Consider the following 20,868-nt stretch of genomic DNA (forward strand, 5'->3'; position numbering starts at 1 on the left):
GAATGATACAGAAATACAAAGCGAGACTTTCCACAGAGAACATCGTGTTCCTAGCGTATGTCTCTCTGCTGTCAAACTGTGGTCTCTCTCTCTCTCCTCTCTCTTTTTCGACACTGAAAGCCGAGCTTGTTATATGTAGAGTGTTGAAATGTCTCAGAAAATCAATAGCAAGCACTCACCTCTCATCACACCCATCTCAGAAGCATGAAACGGTTTCTGTGTGTGTGAGAGAGAGAGAGAGAGCGCTGCATGGGCACGCAGGACCTGCTTTATTTATCTCTGTATCTCAGCAGGAAATAAAGGGCCCCGTGTTGATTAGTCACCTCCTGTCATTAGCTGAATAGGACAGATCTGACGGATCCCTCCACTTGAAAGAATGGCTGGTGTTTGGGATTATGAGACATTTTGCTTTTAGGACACTTTCTTTTGATGGCTATGATTTGTTTGAACCTGCTCCCCACCCCCACAGACAGGAGTGTGACCCCCCCCAATCACAGTGCTGATCCTGACATTTCAGAATGCCTAGTGATGGGGAGTATAGACCTTGGTCATGTGGATTCCAACAGAGCCACCTAATTACTCTGATGTAGTTTTGGAAAGGACTTCACTCCTCAAATGGGTGTTAAATTCAGACTATGCCAGAGCTGGAGCTCTGGACTGTCTTCCTGGGGCATGAAACCCAGGTCTCCTAAGACAGCAGTAGGAGGAGCTGGGAAGGAGAGCTGCCTTCCTCTGGCTGCTAAAACACACTGCCACTAATACAGGGACCTAGAACCTCACATCTGGATTCTCCTGAGTTCTGGAGGTGCAAAAGGATGGAATCCACATGCTACAAAGACTGGAAACGTCGAGGGCAAACCTAGTACTTTGCTTCCTGCACCCCAAACAGCTGCTTCCTGCACCCCAAACAGCTGCTTCATGCTCTGGGACTAAGGTGGCACCCAGGATCATCTCCCATCCTAAGTATGCTCATTCATTCAGTCATTCATTCACCTGCTCTTTCATTCACCACCAAGGTCAGAACTTGCTCCTGTCTGCAAAGCCCTTTTACAATGTAAAGAAGAGACTCTCGGGTTGTAAGGTCAAGGGCAGAGGTCAAGGTCAAAGTAGGATAGGGACTATTACTCATTCTTCCATAGAAGTGATTTCAGCTTCCTGAATTTGAATTTATCCAACGTTAAAATTAGGAGGCTCCAATGAGTTAAATACAGAAGAAGGGGATGGGGGTGGGGAGATGGCTGTTGGAAAAGTGCTTGACACACAAGCATGAGGACCTGAGTTCGAACCTCCAGAACCCACATAGACATGCTGGGCATAGCAGCATGCTTCTGTAATCCCAGCACTGGAGAACTGGGAGCCAGGAAGATCTAACAGAAATGGTGAGTGCGTGGTTCAGTGAGAGATCCTACCTCAAAGAATAAAATGTCAAGCTGAGCAAGACACAGTCAATCTTTAGCTTCCAGACTGCACACAAGTGCTTGCATACCTCTGCACACACAGGAGAAATATAAGCAGCTAATTAATTTAAAATAGAGGAATAAGAAAAAAGACTTCGAAGAAGCTGGTAACAGATGTGAGATGTTTGTGTGAGTTCATAATCCTCCGGGTACCAGGACATCATGGTATCTGACATTAGCAAATGTGGGGGTATTCGTGTACACCCTAAGGAAAAGGTAACATTTGGAGATGGAGGAAAGGAGGACGAGGAAGAAGTCCTGGCCAGCAGGTGTGAAGTCATGCAGCTTTTTCTTCCCCTTGACTAGCAACAGGCCCTCTGAGGGAAGTGGGCAGGGGGACAGCAGTGTCAACAGTGTCCGGCCATCCCATCGCCTGGTGTTAGCATAGCACCGGACAATAAATGCTAAATGACATTTTCCCTTCCTCATGCAAAATCCAATTCGAGTCATCCCATAAATCCTGCCTGAGGCCACCACTGCAATTTCTCAGGCCCATAACCCCATCACAAGGTCACTCTGAAATTAGTTTGCAGGCCATCTGTGACGCGGCACCCACAGTTGACCAAGGGGCCGGAGGACCCATACATCGTTCTTTCTGGTGACATAGGTTCCTTTAAAGAAAACCCAGCTTCTAAGCAAGTTTGCTGCCTTTAGAATGTAGTGATTTTTCATTTTTCTTTCTTTGCATCATTTTAACACATCTGCTCAGATGATGGAATCCTAGGCTACAGTCACGCTAATTTTCGCTCCAGGTTGTTATCCCTAGCCATGCAACACCCCCACCCGGAGCTTGGCGGACACCTCTCACTCTTCACTCGGAGAGAAGTTGGTCCCATGTTCCCAAATGTTTCACATCTGCTGCTACAAGATCCTCAGACTGCAGGGCCTCTCGAAGAAAGTGCTTCGTCTGTATAGAAAGCCAACGATTTCGGCCTCACTATCTGGACGGCTCCCTTCCCATCAAGCCCCAAGCCCAATTTCACACTTGAAAGGAAGGCTTGCATCTTCCAGTGGTAAGTTTGTAGGGACAATCAAAGAATTAAAACCTCCACACGTGTTTTATTTTGTACTCGATAAAGCCGGCCGGGGTTTATGACAGGATGCATCACAGGACCGGAAATGAAAGAACAAGGTTCTACGATCAGGAGCACACTCAGGCCTTCTGTTTTTGCTTTCATTTTTTTTTTTTTCCATGCACAATACAGAGCCTGGCACACTATGGGCTCTCGAGAGGCCTCAAGGCTTGAATTGAGGAGAAAATATATATTACTCTAGTCTCTGTGTCATTCACATTGGGTTATTTCTCACTTTCACTCACATAACTATGTTGCGTGTGTACACATACATGTTTATATAACTTACAGTCATTTGGAAACGAGTTTGATAATCTACATGTTTTATTCTATGCTATTTTATTATGCTAGTAGATGAACATTTTTTGTTTGAGTTTTTAGCCTTTATTTCTTTTTTACTGAAAATATTTTTTTCATGCAATATATTCTGATTACAGCTTCCCCGTCTGCAACCCCTTCTAGATCCTTCCCACTGCTCCACCCACCCAAACGCATGCCTTTTCTCTCTTGCACTCTCTCTCTCTCTCTCTCTCTCTCTCTCTCTCTCTCTCTCTCTCTCTCTCTCTCACTAGAATACAAACACAAATCTAAAACAAAATAAAAACAAACAAGCTATCATAGGACAGAACAAACAGGAAGTAATAGAGCTAAAAGAAAAAGCATGAGACACACACATTCACACATACTGGAAACTGATAAAAACAAAGTCAGAGACCATAACATATATATAAGCAAAAGATCTGTCAGGCAAAAATGAAACAAAAATGCCTAGACAAAGCATTTTGTGACCAAAAAAAAAAAAAAAAACCACTTCAAAAATACTGTTGAGTTTGTTTTGGTTTGGCTGTCTACTGCTGGGTAGAGGGTCTGCCCTTAAGTGTGGTTCGGATACCCAGTGAGACCTCCATTGGCGATAACTACATTCTCCTTTGTGAGTGTTTATCACTCACAAAGCTTCCGGGTTAGTGACGGGGCTTGTATCTCCGTTCCCTCTCAGCACTGGGAATCCATCTGGCTCAGATCTGTGCGGGCCCTGGGCATGCAGCCACAGTCTCTGGGCTTATATGTGTCATTTCTGTTGCGTGTAAAGGCCTTGTTTCCTTGGCGTCCTCCATCCCCACTGGCTCCCACAAACTTTCTGCCTTCTCTTACCCAGAGCTCTCTGAGCCCTGGGGGGAGGAGTTTCATGGAGACATCCCATTCGAGATTAAGTGTTTCAAGGTCTTAGAGAGAATTTTTCATGTGCCAGTGATTATTTTTTATTTCCAAGATTTATATGCCTTATTTAATGTGTTTGAGTGTTTGCCTGTATTGATATATATGGGCCACATGCATTCAGTGCCTCCGGAAAGTCAGAAGAGGGTAACCTACTCTCTGGAATTGGAATTGCAGGTGGTTGTGAGCTGCCACGTGGGTGATGGGAATCGAACCCAGGTCCTCTGCAAGAGCATCCAGTGCTCTTAATCACTGAGCCATCTCTCCAATCCTCATGCCAGTAATTCTTTGCAACAGTTTTATTAGCCCTGTTATACTTTTCCATGCAAATACATTGAAGATATTTAATCATCCTCAACCCCAAGGGCTGAGAGTCCTCAGATGGTGTCAGTCCTGTGAACAGTGTGAAAACTGCGCTCATGTGTAATATCTATGTTTTGAAGATAAATCCCTGGAATAGAGGAGCGTGTTCCGTTCTTTATCGTGGCTGTGATAAAATACTGGACAGAAGTAACTTGTGGAAGGGAAGGTTTGATTTGGCTCCTGGCTTCAGAGATGTTTCAGCCTGTCATGATGAGGAAAGCATGGTGGGATTCATGCAGCTTGAATTTCTTCTATCACAGCCTCGTGCCAGAAGAAGGAGTAGGCTGTTTGATAACCAACGGCCATGACAGCGAGTGTGTGTTGGGTGCCGAATTCACTTTGGATGCTGAGCAGTATGGCACAGGAACTGGCGAGAAGTGCCCATCTCAGTGACTCTTCCATAGGAGACTGCTAAATTTCTGTCCAAAGCTGGGAAACTGAAGGATGCTTTTCCCCCCCTCCAATCCATGTTTATATCCCCTGAACTCTGAGTTCATAAACTTAAGACTGATAGCCCTTGCATTAAAGGTGGCTCAGGGCTCTTGAAATGGTAGGTGACCTGTTATTCAAAGGGAAAGAGTGTCCTAAAGCTAAAACTCTCCAATCACTTTACTTTGCAACTGGGGGCGGTAGCCTGTGCCAAGCTTTGGGTAATCATAAACAACAGAAAACCTGCAGGGAACTTTCTAGATAGAAGAGCAATGTGGTGGCAGGGGGAAGAAGCATCCTTTAACCGGTCAGTAACCCCTTGGTCCTCGTTATGCTCTTTATCTGAAATGCCCTCCCCCCAGGTCATGTCACCAAACATCTGTCCTCCAGTTGGTGGCGGTGTTTGGGCAAGGTTCAAGGGACCTTTGGGGTGCAGGGTCTGGCTCACAGGAGTACATGGGGGATGATGACCTTGAAGGTGACACCTGTGTGTGTTGCGGGCCTCTACTCCCTTCTTCTGGCCCGAGGCTGTGATAGAAGAAATTCAAGCTGCATGAATCCCACCATGCTTTCCTCATCATGACAGGCTGAAACATCTCTGAAGCAAGGAGCCAAATCAAACCTTCCCTTCCACAAGCTGCTTCTGTCTAGTATTTTATCACAGCCACGACAAAGAACGGAACACGCTCCTCTATTCCAGGGATTTATCTTCAAAACATAGATATTACACATGAGCGCAGTTTTCACACTGTTCACAGGACTGACGCCATCTGAGGACTCTCAGCCCTTAGGGGTTGAGGATGATTAAATATCTTCAACGTATTTGCATGGAAAAGTATAACAGGGCTAATAAAACTGTTGCAAAGAGGCTCAGTTTTCATGTTGTTATTAAGGAACACATAAGTGTCACTACAATCATATCCCTCAGTCTATGAATTTCATTTTGAGTAAATTAAAATAAATATCATTCTGAGGAAGCAGTCACAAGTATCACAGAACTGCCAAGTACCCATCACACTCAAAACAGATGCAGTGACAGGTCTTTAGAAGCCGTAACCAGAGGATGCGTGTTTCCCAGGTAGAAAGCACTTTGCACACTATGACAAATTCTAGAAACACAGGACATACGGATTGTGAATAAATGATAAAAAGCTGGGTGCAGTGGTGCATACTTGTAATCCCAGTGTAAAACCAACAGAGACAGATGCACCCCCGGTGCTCACTCAACAGCCAAGGAGCCTAGCAAAATTCAGTGAGTTTCCAACCTGTGAGAGACCCTGTCTAAATAAACAAGGCAGGTGGGTCATGAGAAAGAAATTCTAAGTTGGTCTCTGACCTCCATTCACAGACAACACATGTACACACTCATATATGCTTATATATATATACACACATATATATATGTATATGTATGTGTGTGTTTATGGGTATATCCATTTATATAATATATGTATATGCATATATATATATATATATTCCTTTCCCTTCATTATTATTTTGTTAGCACAAACCATGTGCCATAGTCACTATGCATGACTTCGGTGGTACCTAATGAGTTTTCGAGGGGTCCAACAGAACAGAGACTCACTAATGAAGCCACCAGCTCCCGGCTTTCATCCTTCGTCTTGGCTGAGGGAATGGTGGCTTGCCCGTTCTGTGACTGACTGGGTTGGCTGTGTGTTCTCCCTGCAAGCTTGGACCCAAGCCAGGGCAGGGAAGTCACCAGGGAACTTTCCACACAGTGATGAAGCTGTTTAGGTTGTTGTCCAAAATGCTGACAGATCAAACATGTTAAAACTGCAAAAACTCACCTTGGCCCTGAGCCACATTCTACAAGCCCTCCCTGTGGATACCCAGAGCCGTGGCTCTTGCCTGACTTTCTGCACTGCATCCGGTGCAATGCTCCTTAGAAATGCCTTGGATTGACCACGGGGCCTTCTTGCTTCTGTCTCTGGGACCCAACCTGTCCCATCTCAGGCTAGCACCTCAGGAGAGCTCCCATGATGTCATTTTCAGTGGACTCCAACTGTAATTTCACACGGAACCAATGGCACATAGCAAAACACTTCATCCCCACCACCAGGCTTTCTGTCCTTCAACTCTGGGAAATAATGAGGCTCAGGCCTGTACACACAAACTCCTACAGTCTTGAGTACCAGTTACCTCTGCTTCTGTAACACAAATACATAACACAACCTAATGGAGAGAGGGTGCCATAGGGTTCTGTCCATGACTGCTTGGCCATATATACTTGGAAAGGAACTTGGGCAGCAAGAGTGGACAGGGAGCAGAGAGAGAAAAGCCTGGAGTAATATACCTCCAGGTATTCACCCCAGGGACCTAGTTTCTCCATTTAGGCTTTGCTTTCTAAAGTCACTGGAGCCTTTCAAAATAGTGCCGCAAGCTGAGGACCAAGCACTAATATGTGAACTTGTGGTGGGCGTGAGGATGTCAGATGCAAGCCATTGCAGTCCTAAGAGGTTTGCTGACCATCTGCTCCCTCCCAGACATCACAGCCCTGCACTCAGAACACGCTACAGCAGCAGCCTCTTCCTGGGATTCAATCATACGGATGCTTTTATTGTTTGATTTATTTTTTTTTTAACGATTAACTTCTGAGTTCAGGGGACCCTAGTTCTTCTGTTTTGTGGTAAAATAAACTCTCTGGAGTTACATTGAAATGGAAAAACAATTAGAGGAATGAGTGACCTCACGGGCTAAGATGATGTATTCTGTGAAAGCATGGAGTTGCTATCAGAGCATAGGAATACTTGAACCCATCACGACCATTCTTGATACATAAGCCATTTCCTTAAGAAGTCAGGTAAATAATGACCTGCACATACAACTGCTTAGCTAGCTATGCTAAAAAAAAATTCTCTAAACACCAAGCCGTCCTCCCCACCTGGCCCCTTCAGATAAGTAAAACCATGGATCACTGTCTCTTGAGAGTGCCACATGGATTTTCATTTCTACCACCACCACTACCATGACACCGACCATGACCACGGCCACCACAACCACAACCACGACCACCACCACTACTGCCAAGTCAAGGTCCCTTGTAGCCCAGGCTGGTCTCAATATCTCTAGGTAGCTGAAAATGACCTTTATCTCTTGATCCTCATGCTTCTGCCTGCCAGAGGACAGGATGACAGACATGCCCCACCATGGAAGATTGCTGTGGTACTAGGGACCAGACTCAGGGTTTCATGGATGCTAGGCAAGGCACTCCATCAGTCAAGCTCCATCCTTAGACTTGTTAGACATCCACCTGGCTCCGCTCCATGTTAGAAGAACGACCCACAAATCAAACACAATGTTCCTTTATCCAGTGCTGTGTGTGTGCCTCTGTGAGGGATCAGCTGACCCACATTCACTGGTCCCCGTCCAGGAGCTGTCCAATCTCAATACTAAGTGACCATAGACAAAGCAATCCCAGAGACCATGCCTGAGGCCAACTGACCCCACAAAGTGGCTTCTCACACAGAGGAAGTCCCCCATCGATTTCCTCCGCACATTTTGAAATTGAGCCTGATGGGATTGTATTTCATATTGGTATTCTGCACACAAATGAGAAACCTGGTTTGCTCTGGAGCGTTTTAGAATTCAGACCATTGGAAAGGAAGTCCTTCACCTTGAGATGGAGACTGAGGTCATCGGGCATCTTATTACCATGGGAGGACAGTTGGTCCTACCTTTGAGACAAAGATTAAGCGCCCAGCAGCCACTAGCATTTATTTTGACCAAAGTTTAATTTAAAAGAAACAGACCTCATCAAAATAGTGGGATGAGAAAATTCTAGTGCTGCTGCGGTTAGGGTGGCGGGCTAGAGCAGGCTCTCTTCCAACTTTGCTCTCAAAGCATTTAAGTTGAGGCTAGGCTATAGCTCAGTTGATAGCACGTTTGCCTGGCACGCAGGAGTTGCCGGGTTCAAACCTTAGGACCCATACACTGATGTGATCACAGTCAGGTGATCAGGAGGGTCAGGAGTTCAAGGTCATTCTTACATATATAGGAAGTTTGAAGTCAGCTATGGTTACATGAGACTCTGTCTCAATAACAGCAACCCAGCCGGGTGGTGGTGGCAAAGTGCTTTAATCCCAGCACTTGGGAGGCAGAGCCAGGTGGATCTCTGTGTATTTGAGGCCAGCCTGGTCTACAGAGCAAGATCCAGGACAGGCACCAAAACTACACAGAGAAACCCTGTCTAAAACACCCCCTACCAAATAATAATAATAGCAACTCGTACTTGGTAACTCAGTGGGTCCAAATGAGAAATGAGTATCTATTCATTTAAAATGAGATCTAGAGGTTGAATTTAACTATAGTCGTGAGCTGTGTCTCCTCAAGGACCTGGCTTTTTTCAGCACACTTTGAAGTTAACCACGGCTTTTTAATGAAGTACTAGTTTGTTCCTTTTCTAGATCGTCACAGTCTGTTTATCCACTCACTGTTGCTAGACATTGGCTATGTTCACTTAAGCACTATTAAGGAAAAGGAAAATTTGTAGAGATAGAAAGAAACCCCTGGTTGCCTAGAATTGGGGTAAACACAGAGATTCGGTGCAGATAGACAGAAGGGGATTTCTTCAGTGAAATGTTATATAAAACTGTAGTCACAACAAGGATAGTGATTCATGACTGTAATTCCTAATGTCTGGGAGGCAGAGACAGAAGAATAAGAGTTTAAGGTCAGCTTGTGCTACCTAGTGAGTTCCAGGCTAGCCTGGACTATATAATGAAATCCTATCTTGAAAGAAAGAAAAAATATGGAAGAAAGAATCTCTGTCTCTCTCTGTTTCTTTCTCCCTCCCTCTCGGTTAAACAGAACAGTCAACTACATTTCCCCACACTGACTCATGGCTACAGACTTGAAGAGGGCTAGTGTCGTAGCATGTGATTTATACGTAGAGAATTGAAAGTAAAGATCTCAGCAGGAATGTAAAGTCTCATGCCCTCAGTGCCAACTTCTCCCCATACAAGCACAGATGTTACCCAGAGCATCCTTGGACCAGCTGGCACCCATCAGGAAAAAGAGAGTCCTAAACAAACAATTCCTCAGACTCCATCCTTGCCAGCAGTAAAGGAAGCCAGGCAGGAGAATGCCACCAGAGTGAGTTTTACAGAATGCTGGGACAAAGTGGGGCTTCCCATAGTGGGACTCTGAGTAAGCCTCTCTCAAAGGATCACATCACTTTTCTTTTAACTCTCAATATCCCTTTGAAGCACTGTTACATTCTAACTTGTTCCCCAGGCCCTCCAGAAGCAAAAGATCCAAATGTGTCATCCAGTTGAGCTCGCTGGAATCCTGGATCATGGGCTTTGTGAGGTGATGCTCACAGTGTGTGAGGTGATGCTTATGGTCTGGGGGGTGATGCTCACAGTGAGGGCTGCTGTAGGGTAACAAAATGCACTGAGCACTGAAGGGACCCAAAGGCAGCTGGGTCTGGCTGTGTTGAGGTAGCCTCCCCTCTCTGAGAGAGAGCTGGGCTCCTCAAAAGGAACGCAGAATACATTCTTCTCCACGACAGATGCATTTTAGGACCACCATAAGTCCAGACAGTATACATCAGGACCACAAGCATCAGGACCAACACACATCAGGACAGCACATATCAGAATCAATAGGCATCAGACCCAGTGGATGGCAAAAAGTTGCATTTACCAGCAAACAATGAACGCATCCTCTTCAATTCTGCAGTGAGAAAATATAAACAGACCACACAATAGCTGTAGATAAAAAGCAAATATGAGACTAGAGCCATAGCTATATAGAAATACAGACACAGGAGACAGACAGGGGCTAGGGGAAAGGATCCAGAATCCCAGATCTCGGAAGGCTGTGGCAAGAAGATTCTGAGCTCATACCCAGCCTACGAGACAGGGTGAGAACTTGTTCAAAAATCCAAAGAGGAGATGGGTCAGCCAGTCAAGTGCTTGGTGTTCAAACATAAGAACTTTATCTGAGCCCCAGGATTCACTTAAAACAAGCCAGGCATGGTAGTGTGCGCTTACAATCCCAGAACTGGGGAGGAAGAAGCAGGCAGATCCCAGGATCTTACTTGGTGGTCCCCCTTAGCTTACTTGGTGAGCTCCAGGCCACTGTTTTGTGACAGTGACTGAGGATTGCCCGAGGTTCATTTCTGGCTTCCACACATCTGTTCACACACATGCACCCCCCACCAAGCAACTTTCTAAAAATCCAAAGAGAAAATAGAAGGAAAAAAATGAAATAAGAGAAGAAATCAACATAGGCATAAATCTAGGCATTGATAATTTTTCTCGTAGGACATGCATGTACACACACATTTTGACAAAAGCATCCGGGGCTTTCAAACGTCACAGGAAAACAAACAGCAGCCTACAGTTTCCTAGGTGTCACACTGGTCGTGACAGAGACGGCAGGAGCTTCTAGCAAGTCAGACAGTGAAGAGTGTCATCTTTCCTTGGTACAAAGGCCAGTTGTCAGGCTTTCTGTGGAATCCTAACTTCAGAACACAATGTCAGCCATGATCCACAGCATGGAAATGTCCAGGAAAACATCTGATGAGCCGCATCATATAATTATGGTGGATATGAGGTTATCATTTATGCCACATTTACTATGTTATAGCTCCAGGGAAAAAATGGTATTTTCTGCCTAGGGCTCCCTGGAGAAGCCGTGAACCCTCAACAGTAGCTTCTGCCTGAACACAATAACTCACCACCATTACCCACCGAAAAAATGATATTAAATAATTTAGCTCTAAATATAGTTCCCTGCTTGGAAATGGGAGATATTAAACACCAAATATATGGATGTAATAAAAGGGCAATGCATGGGTAAATTAAGGCAAGGCATGAGTTCCCTCACAGCTGTAGAACAGGATTGAGCGAATGTCAGGGCGTGGTAACTGCGGCAGCCTGAGGCATTACTTCAAAGAGAGCTGGGATTATAATTCCCCTTAACTGTGGAAGCTATGTGTGCATGAATTCCTGATGGCTCCTTGCCTGGCCTGTTTCTCATAGGCCAATGCAGAAATGCTTGTATCTGCACGGCCAAAATAAGGGGCTGTGGTCACCAAATCCGAGGCCGTGTCCTTTACTGAACCCCAAATATTTCCCCACCTGAAGGTGCATCTATTAAACATGGGTATTTCCAGGAGTGGTATGACTCTATCTCATCTCTTCTCATAGACAGGGTATCTCTCGCTCTCAAATGACATCTGCATGTGGAGCTCTGTTCACAAGGCGACGATACACAACGAGGTAAGGGCTTGGGAAACAGCTCACTCAGGACAGCACTTGTCACCAGAGCATAAGGACCTGAGATTGAGCCCTAGAACCTATGTAAAAGATCTAAGGTGCATGCAGGTGGTGGGGGGGGTCAAGTGTCTCCCTGGGACTCACTGGCCAGGCAACCTAGTATACTGGGGGATCCAGGTTCTATGAGAGATTGGGTCTCAAAAATAAGGCAGATGGAGATGGAGCGGTCTCAGAGAGCACTTGCTATTCTTGCAGGGACCCAGGTTCAACTCCTAGCACCTACCTGATAGCTCACAACTGTCTGTAACTCCAGTTCCAGGTGATCCTACTACACCCTATTCTGGCCTTTGAAGACCCTGAATACATACATGGAGGAAACACTCATAGATGTGATTAAAACATAAGACAATGGGCCCCTGAGGAATGATACCTAAGGTTAACCTCTGATCTCTACCCCCACACATGTGTACATGCACCTGACAAACATGAACAGGCACATACATGTTGGTCTACTCACAGATATAAACACACAGAAGCAAAGAGTTAGTGTTTTTATATGACTGGGCTGGCCAGTTTTATATCAAGTTGAGTCAGACTCTCAATTGAGAAAATACCTCCAGAAGATTGGCCTGTCAACCAGTGTTTGGGGCATTTTCTTGGTTGATGATTGATGTGGAGTGGCCCATCTTGGGCTGGTGGTCCTGGGTGCTATAAGAAAACAGGTTGAACAAGCCATGAAGAGCAAGCCAGTGAGCAGCACTCTTCCATGGCCTCTGCATCTGCTCCTGCTTCCAGGTTCCTGCCTTGAGTTCCTGCTTTGGCTTCCCTGGTTAATGGATGATAAACTGTAAACTAAAACTTCTCTTCCCCAGGATGCTTTTTGTCCTGGTGCAAGCAGACTAAGATAATGTCATTATTCAAGATTTCTCTGCCTCAACATGTTCAGGTATTTCCTGGTGTTAATAAACAGGATGGGGCCACCCCTCTTAACTCTTAACTAATTACTCTCTGATGAACATGTCACTAGTCTTTAACTTTCTGCTATTTCCAAAATGCCCCCATGTCTCCTACCTACATCTGCAACAGACATGGCCCAGGGCCACCACTATGGGCTCTGTGACTTCAAGTCACAGGCCTCTACAACAGCATCCCCACACATACATCTTCAGTGGACAGACGCTCTTACAGCTCTCCAGCAATGTATGAGACAGCATCATTCCTGTCCTTATCCTAGGAAATCTCTTTTATTATATCCATGTCTTCTCTGCCAACACACCCAGGGATCATGCCATTCAGGAGCACAGGAAACAACTGATATGCTATGTTCCTAAAGAAGAATCTACTAAAAACACATTTGACTGGGAAGGCTCCTGGTGGACTCTAAGTTTAAACACATAGAGACAGTGCCGTCCATCCTCAACATAGATTTTGTGCATGACTAACATGCTTCAATGCTCATGTTGGAGAATTTAGATTCAGAGTAAAGAGACAAGATCTAGCCTAAAGGATCTGAGTATAAAACCCACACTCCCCTTGCAGGCATGCTCAATGCATGGTCCTCAGGGTTGCTTCTGTGTGTGTGTACACAGGTGATGTTTTTTGGTCTTGATACAATATGAAGAAGAGAACAGAGAATTCCTAAAGAGAGCCATGTAACAACAAGGGAAATAGACTCTCTGTATTTCCTGACTTGAATATTTCATGTGTCCCTTGCCCTTTCTTTCTCTCCCATCAAGTCCAATTTGTGCTTCTCATATACTCCTGGATGTGGGGTCATCTAGTAGAGCATGGTCAACCTACAAGGACCCAAACCCTTAAAAGAAAACTGACTCTCTCTTCCCACATCAGCCATCAAAAGCCAATAGCTCCTCAGTTGGGGGTGAGGGGTTCATGAAGCCCTCCCACTCCATGCTGGAATGTTGATTGGCCCAATTGTGCACAGAACCACAGCTACTGTGAGTTCATGTCTAAAGGCACTGCAAGTTTCTCCATTAACCACCTCCCTCTCCACAAATAAACTTCTCTGAGAGCATCACTGATCTATAGATAGAAGAGATGAATTTAGAGGAAATTTTAATACTACATCCATTTAGCAGAATAATTGTAGTAGGCTCACCTCTGGGGCCATGAGCGCCACAAATGCCACCATTTTAAAGTGCACACTTCAACTCATATAACATAATATTTCCAAGACCTGCCCAACTGTATCACATCCCAATCCTCTCTTTTCTCTACTGAATAATATTCCACTTCTGGATCTACTACATTCTATCCATCTCCTCTTTGGATTTTAGATCACTGAGTGATTTCCAGCTTCTGGTTAGCATAGTGCCTGGCTCTGCAAACATGCAAATGCACACATTTCTTGTGGGTGCTTGTTTTCTGTTCTGGGCATCTGTTTAATACAAGAATTATTGACCCTAATTGTCACTCTGTATCTGCCACATCATATTATTGCTGTCATTTTTCTTTTCTTTTTTACACTAATGTGTGATTTTCGCTTTCTTATTTTTATATATTTCTCATTCCGGTTCTTAGAGTTTCTATCTCCTGGTGCTCTTCATTCCACTACAATGGGTTTGCTTCCTGTAGAAGTGAGTCTAGTGAGTGATGTTTTTTTATCTTTTAACATCCTCCCAACCTCCAGAAGTTTCTTCTTCCTACAGGCTTGACTTGTCTTTGTGACATGGTGCTCAGTTTGAATCTGAGAACACTGACAGGCTCTGAGCTGTTTCATGTGGGGGAATCTGACTTGTTGGGGGTCTGTCTTTATTTCCTTGCAGGCATCGTAATTCCTCTGTATCTGTTTGCATGTGTACATGCTCCTGATATGTTCTGTTTATTGGTCTCTACTCACATTCTGTTACATTTTTTTTTTAAGGCACAACTGAGATTGGCTGACTCTTGTCTTCTCCAGTTTATCTTTTTTTTTTTTTTTTTTTTTTTTTTTTTTTTTTTTTGGACAGGTTTCTCTGTGTAGCTTTACGCTTTCTGAGCTCATTGTAGCCAGGCTGCTCAACTCACAGATCGCTGCTCTGCTCCAGTGCTGGATTAAAGCTGCGCACACGCCTGGCTTCCAGTTTGATCTTTTGAGAACATTCCCTGAGTTCCGAGTTCAGTGCTGATGTAGGTTTCCATGGAAATGTGGCAAGTGATGGTGGGGATGGTGAATGAGAGGCAGACATGCTCTCCTCATCTAAACATCCTCTGGAATTCCCACTAAGTTTCTTCTTTGTAAATTACTGAGATGTTTGTCAGTCACCATGCCACCCATATTGCTCTTGTTTGTGGGACAGAACACTGATTCTGACCTGGCACATGGTCTAAAATAAAATAACTAGTTCCTGACTTTTCTCAGCTGCCTGGCATAGCCATGCCATTCTCTTCTGACAAGGGAGAGAGGGTGGAGGTTGGCAGAAGTTTCCAGGAAGGTCACTTTTTAAAGTGATCCTTTCCTGTCACTTTTACTTGACCTGCCGTGTGGACGCCATGTTTGGCACTCCTGCAGCTATCTTAATCTATGAGGATATAAGCCGTGAGTTGACATGGTGTGCTAACATAGCAGATGCCTGGGAACCCAAAACAGTACCAGGAACGGCAGTGTCTCTCCCAGCTGGCCATCTTCATTGTTTCTGTCACATGACTAAGAAGTGAATGGCTATCACATTTCAAGCCATTTATTGACAACTTGACACAAACCTCTTCACCCAGGGAAGAGGGACTCTCAAGTGAAAATATGTGTTAATCCGATTGGCTGGTGGGCATGCTTGGGAGGGATTATATCAATTGATTGATATAGGTGCCACTGTGGATGGCACCATTCCCTAGGCAGGTGGGTTCTGGGCTACATGAGAAAGCTAGCTGCACATGAGCCAGAGAATGAACCAGCAAGCATCCTCCTCCAAGGTTTGGTTTCCATTTCAGGTTCCTGATTGAGTTCCTGCCCTGGATCCCCTCAATGATGGACTGTAACCTGAGAAGTGTAAGCCAAATAAGTATTTTCCTCCCCAAGTTGCTTTTGGTCATGGTGTTTATCACAGAAAACGAGAACATTAATCTTAACAAATATAGTTTGATATGTGTCTGTCAGGCCTCACTTTAGCATAGCTTCATGAATTCAAACACAGCTATCTATATCTAAAATACAAATTAAACATCAATTACCTCTTTTATGCAGCTCATTCTATCATTTTAAATATATTTGTTTTAAAATGAAACACATTATCTACACTAAGTGGAAAATCAGTTTGGCATGGAATAAATAGAAGATCATTATGAGCAAGATTGATTTCTTGTGATGCATGCCTGCCTATCTACAAGATATTGTCAAGAAACCAAGCTTCAAAGACACACAGTCTCCTAAGACCAGAAAGCTAGCTGAGCATGAGCCAGAGAGTGAGCCAATGGTAAGCTTTTCTCATAGTTTCTCTCTCTAAAGGAGGTGAACACCTCTCCAGGCTTCAGCCATGCTAGGGAACTCAGAAGTATCCAGGCTGGTATCGTTCAAGTGTATTCAGACTTAAGTCTGTGTGCCAAGAACATCATTTGCAGATTCACCATGGGAACCTCTGGGAAACCCCCATCCATGAGAGAATTTTACACATCAGGCTTTGTACATATTTATCTAAGTCAGTGCCATGGACAGCGAGTCTCTGAAAATGCAGAATGGGATCTGGGGGCAGAGAGCAATTAGCTATTCTGCTGTGGTTTCAGGATCCAAGAAGGCAAATCAAAGCAGATCTGATCGCCGAGATAACAGCATTAAGATGAGACTCTCGGCAAACAAACTTCTTCAAACAAGAAATATGAACTTGAAGCCGATAAGAGATCTTCACTAACTCCTGCTGAGTTCATTGCTGATATGAAAGTGGCTCCTTACCCATGAAATTGCACCTGTCACAGCGACTTCACTTCATTAAGGCGGCTTCCTGATCCGAGCAAGATTATCAGCAGCACACAATCTATGACTCTCCAGCTAATGAAGACTGCCTCTCCTGAGTTGCCAACAGCTGAGCTCCGAGTCCTAAGATAACTGAGAAACGGCCAGAGAGAAGGAAGGATTTATAAAGCCAAACAGCCCCTCAAGCCAAACCTACCAACATTATCAAAGCGTCCACTCAATGAAACCTTTTCCAATTATCCTCAAGAAAAAAAAGGACCTCGCCTCGCTTCAGCACCACCTGCAATAATGGACCAAGGTTTCCCCTGATTCCACTCTGTGAAGACAGAAGTATAAAATGAAAGGTTTTGAAGAGGGTTAGTTAGGGAGAACTATGGAAGATGCTAATAAATACGTGGTACGTAATAAAAATATCTATTTTCATTATGTACATTTTGCTAAGTAGAAAACAGACACAGAGTCACGGGGGTGGGGAAACCTCAGCCAAATGGTTCACTGTAGAAATTAATTCATATTCAACCTTTCCCAGATCCCCAGCTCTGCCTGCAGGAGTCTCAGGTGTCAAGCTCCTCTGGAGTTTTTTCTGGGACAGCATCTGCTCAGATAAATATCCTTCTCTGTTTTTCCTGAGTGGACGTCTTTGAACTCATAAACCAGAGACCACTCCATAAGTATGCATTTAGACTTGTATCCTAATGCATATGTGAACAGAGACAGTCTCATTCCAGACTTGATTAAAATTTATCGAGCAATTATAGGCATTCTCCCACATACCAGGCATTGCCACAGAAGCTGGGGACGTAGCTGTAAGCAAGACGTGATTCTGACACCAAAGGAGCCTTTGGTCTAGGCTTCTTTATGAAGCTCCATCTGCAGACCTGTCACATTAGGACCCTACACTGGTGTGTGTGTGTGTGTGTGTGTGTGTGTGTGTGTGTGTGTTGCCATCCTATAGAAGGTATACATTAACATGTTGCACAAGTATATCACCAGCATGTCATAGACATATGTTTAATATACTGTGTCCTCACACTTATATAGGGTACTTCATACACAGGGTCATGCATGCTTTTATTTCCATTATCTGTCCACATAAATATGAACCAAGTGTTGGATAAGAAAAGTTCTCCAAATGGGTGGCATCATGACGCTATATTCTTCAGAGAGAAATATGTGGGTAGTCTACCAGAGTCTTGTTTCTTAAAGGAGACATTGACAGAGGCACAGGACAGGAGCTGCTCCACACATTAGAGTGCTTAGAGATGGCCTGGAGATGCAATGCACTAGAAGGCTTAGTTTGTCAGAGCCAGAGCCAGGCAGCTTGTACAGTGCCTCCCTCAGAGCACTCTACTCTTCGCTTTTGTGCCCAAGATGAAGTTAGCCAATTTTAATGAAAAATACATAGCATAAAGACAATAAAAAAAAACTTATGGCAGTTCAAATCCCATTGTATCCATGGACAACATTACTGCTGCTATCAATGAGTCACGGTAGATTGCAAACAATGGCACAAGGGAAAATGGAAGTGCATTGGCTGGGATCCTTTCCCCTACTTGTCTCTCCTCTTGTGGTAGAGAATAAAAGTAATTATCTAGTAAAGCATCTAGCCATCCATTCTTCCATCATCCATCATCCATTCATGGTTTCACTCATTTACTCATTCATCTATCTATCTATCTATCTATCTATCTATCATTCATTCATCCTTTCACTCAGTCATCCATCCATCCATCATCATCATCACCAGCAGAGATATCTTACCAGCCAAGTCCATTCATCCATTATCCATCCATATATCCAGCTATCCATCCTTCATCCTTCCATCTATCATCCATTTATCTAAATATGTACCATTTACTTTTCTTGCAATTGAGGCCAAATACCTTATAAGAAACACCTTAAGGTGCAGTGAAATAATCTTTTTGTACACTGTGAATATGTATTACTCTCATTGGTTAATAAAGAAGCTGATTGGCCTATAGCAAGGCAGGAGAAAGTTAGGCGAGACAATCAAACTAAGGATGCTGGGATGAAGAAGGGCAGAGTCAGAGGAGTTACCAGCCAGAAGCAGAGGGAGCAGGAGATGAACATTTCAAACTAATAAAGGTACCGCCACATGGCAGAGCATAAATAGGAAATATGGGTTACTTTATGTATAAGAGTTAGCTAGTAACAAGCCTGAACTATGGATCATGCATTTATAATTAATATAAGCCTCTGTGTGGTAATTTGGAAGAAGCTCTTGGGATGGAAAAACTCTACTTACATTAAGGGAGGAAAGATTTTTTTTGACTCCTAACTTAAGTAGGGAAACAGTCCATTGCAGTAGAAAAGGCAAGAGTGTGAGGTGGGCTGGGCATGGTGGCACATGCCCTTAGTCCCAGAACTTGAGAGGCAGAGGGAGGCAGATATCTGAGTCTGAGGCCAGCCTGGTCTACAGAGTGAGTTCCAAGACAGCCAGGGCTACACAGAGAAACCCTGTCTTGAAAACAAACAAAAGTGTGAGGTAGGCAGTTACATTGCATCTGCAATGAGGAAGGAGAGAACAGACAGGAAACAGAGCCTCAAGGCCCACCTCTAGTGATCTACTTCCTCCAGAACTTCCCACAACCTCCCAAACAGGCCACCAGCTGAAGACTCACCTGTTCAAACAAATGAGCGAGCTTATGGCAGACATTTCACATTCAAACCACAATACCATCTATCTATTCATCGATAAGTCAATCCACACTTCCATATCCACCAATCACTCTGTCTACCGTTACCCATTTTGACACACATGTGCCTATCTATCCCCCGGATGACTATTGGCTACTTGACACAAAATCACTATACGTGACGATGGTGCTCATTTTGCAAACTGGATCTCTCGCACGGGCACACTGGGCCAAGATCACATGTAAGACCTACAAGTCCCTCTGTGTCACCCACTCCTACCACGCCAACATTCAGGGCAGAGCTCAAACACCGACTTCCTCTTTTCTTCTCATTTTCTTTTCCACTCAGGAAAAAAAAGAGAGGGACACAGACTGCTGTAGGTGACCTAGATTCCTCCAATTAACACCAGGTAAAGAAGCACAGAGACAGACTGAAGCCAAACGATCCCTGAATTGGCTTCAAGTGCTTTTGATAATGGGGGGAGGGGGCAGGGTAATAAAACAAAACAGTAATAGCCACAAAGTGAGATTCATCACCTCCGTGTCATGGGAAATAGATGTATTTTCCAAACACTGAGTTTTGAAACTGCACTCCAGGAACAATGGGCTACCTTGCTAGATTCATCCTTTGATTTTTTTTTTTTTTTTTTTTGCTCTATTTTTCAGTAATACGGAGATCCAGAAGAAATGTAAAAGTGACAAAGAAAATGTATGTGACCAGACTAGGAATTCTCCGAAGCCCCAAATGAGGTTCCGGGAGAAAGGAATAAATCAAGAACTCCTAAGTCGCCAAGCCGTTCTTTTCCCAGCTGTGAATTGCCTGTTTCTAATTTGGTGGCTATCAGAAGCAGATCCGGGTTTTAATTTCTCCCTAGAGTGATTCACGATTGCCTGTAATTCCACAGCAGGTGGCTCACTGTTCCATCAGAAAGTGCCTGTGCACAAATACAATCACATGCATTACGTTGACATCAGATCCGTAAAGGTGGGCTGCATGTACCCTGCCTGTAAGAGTGAACGCTACCTTGTTTAACACATGTGGAAATACGTTCAAAGAAACACCCCACAATTCTGACACCTCTGATGTGAACTAGAAAGAAGTGACAACTCCAATTAATGTTAGATGCCACTACATGGAGAGGTCCTTGCACATGATAAAGTTTCTATGGCCCTATATAGGTCCCCTATGAACAGGATGCCCCACCACCCCCATCTGGAAGACTTCACCTATTTTACCCAGAGACATTAATGGCAGATTGCACACACCACATACAAATCACAATGAAGTCAGCTAGCAATAGGAAGCCACCAAGGCAGAGAATCTGAGCATAGCACAGGCCAGGTAGGACTTACCTCTTTTCTGAGCCAGCAGCTAGCTTCTGACAAACGATGACAGCTGGTGCATACTTCCCAGTGTACTCCGAGCTCTGCTTGATATCCCAGATGGAAGGGCTACTGGCTCTCACCGCAATGATGCTCACTCCTTTCTTAACCTTGGCCCTGTGGGAGACAGGAAGTGAATGTTTC

The 20,868-nt window shown here is 44.3% G+C and overlaps 1 protein-coding gene across 1 annotated transcript in view; it reads right to left on the reverse strand.

The window, feature by feature from the left end:
* Tmem132d (transmembrane protein 132D) overlaps positions 1–20,868 on the reverse strand; it is a 632,953-nt gene that overhangs the window by 318,836 nt on the left and 293,249 nt on the right. The window contains 1 exon segment of the mRNA XM_028870206.2: positions 20,695–20,841. Coding sequence (XP_028726039.2) covers positions 20,695–20,841 — 147 coding nt within the window.

Source organism: Peromyscus leucopus, chromosome 23, assembly GCF_004664715.2.
Source record: "Peromyscus leucopus breed LL Stock chromosome 23, UCI_PerLeu_2.1, whole genome shotgun sequence".
Classification (NCBI taxonomy): Eukaryota; Metazoa; Chordata; class Mammalia; order Rodentia; family Cricetidae; genus Peromyscus; species Peromyscus leucopus.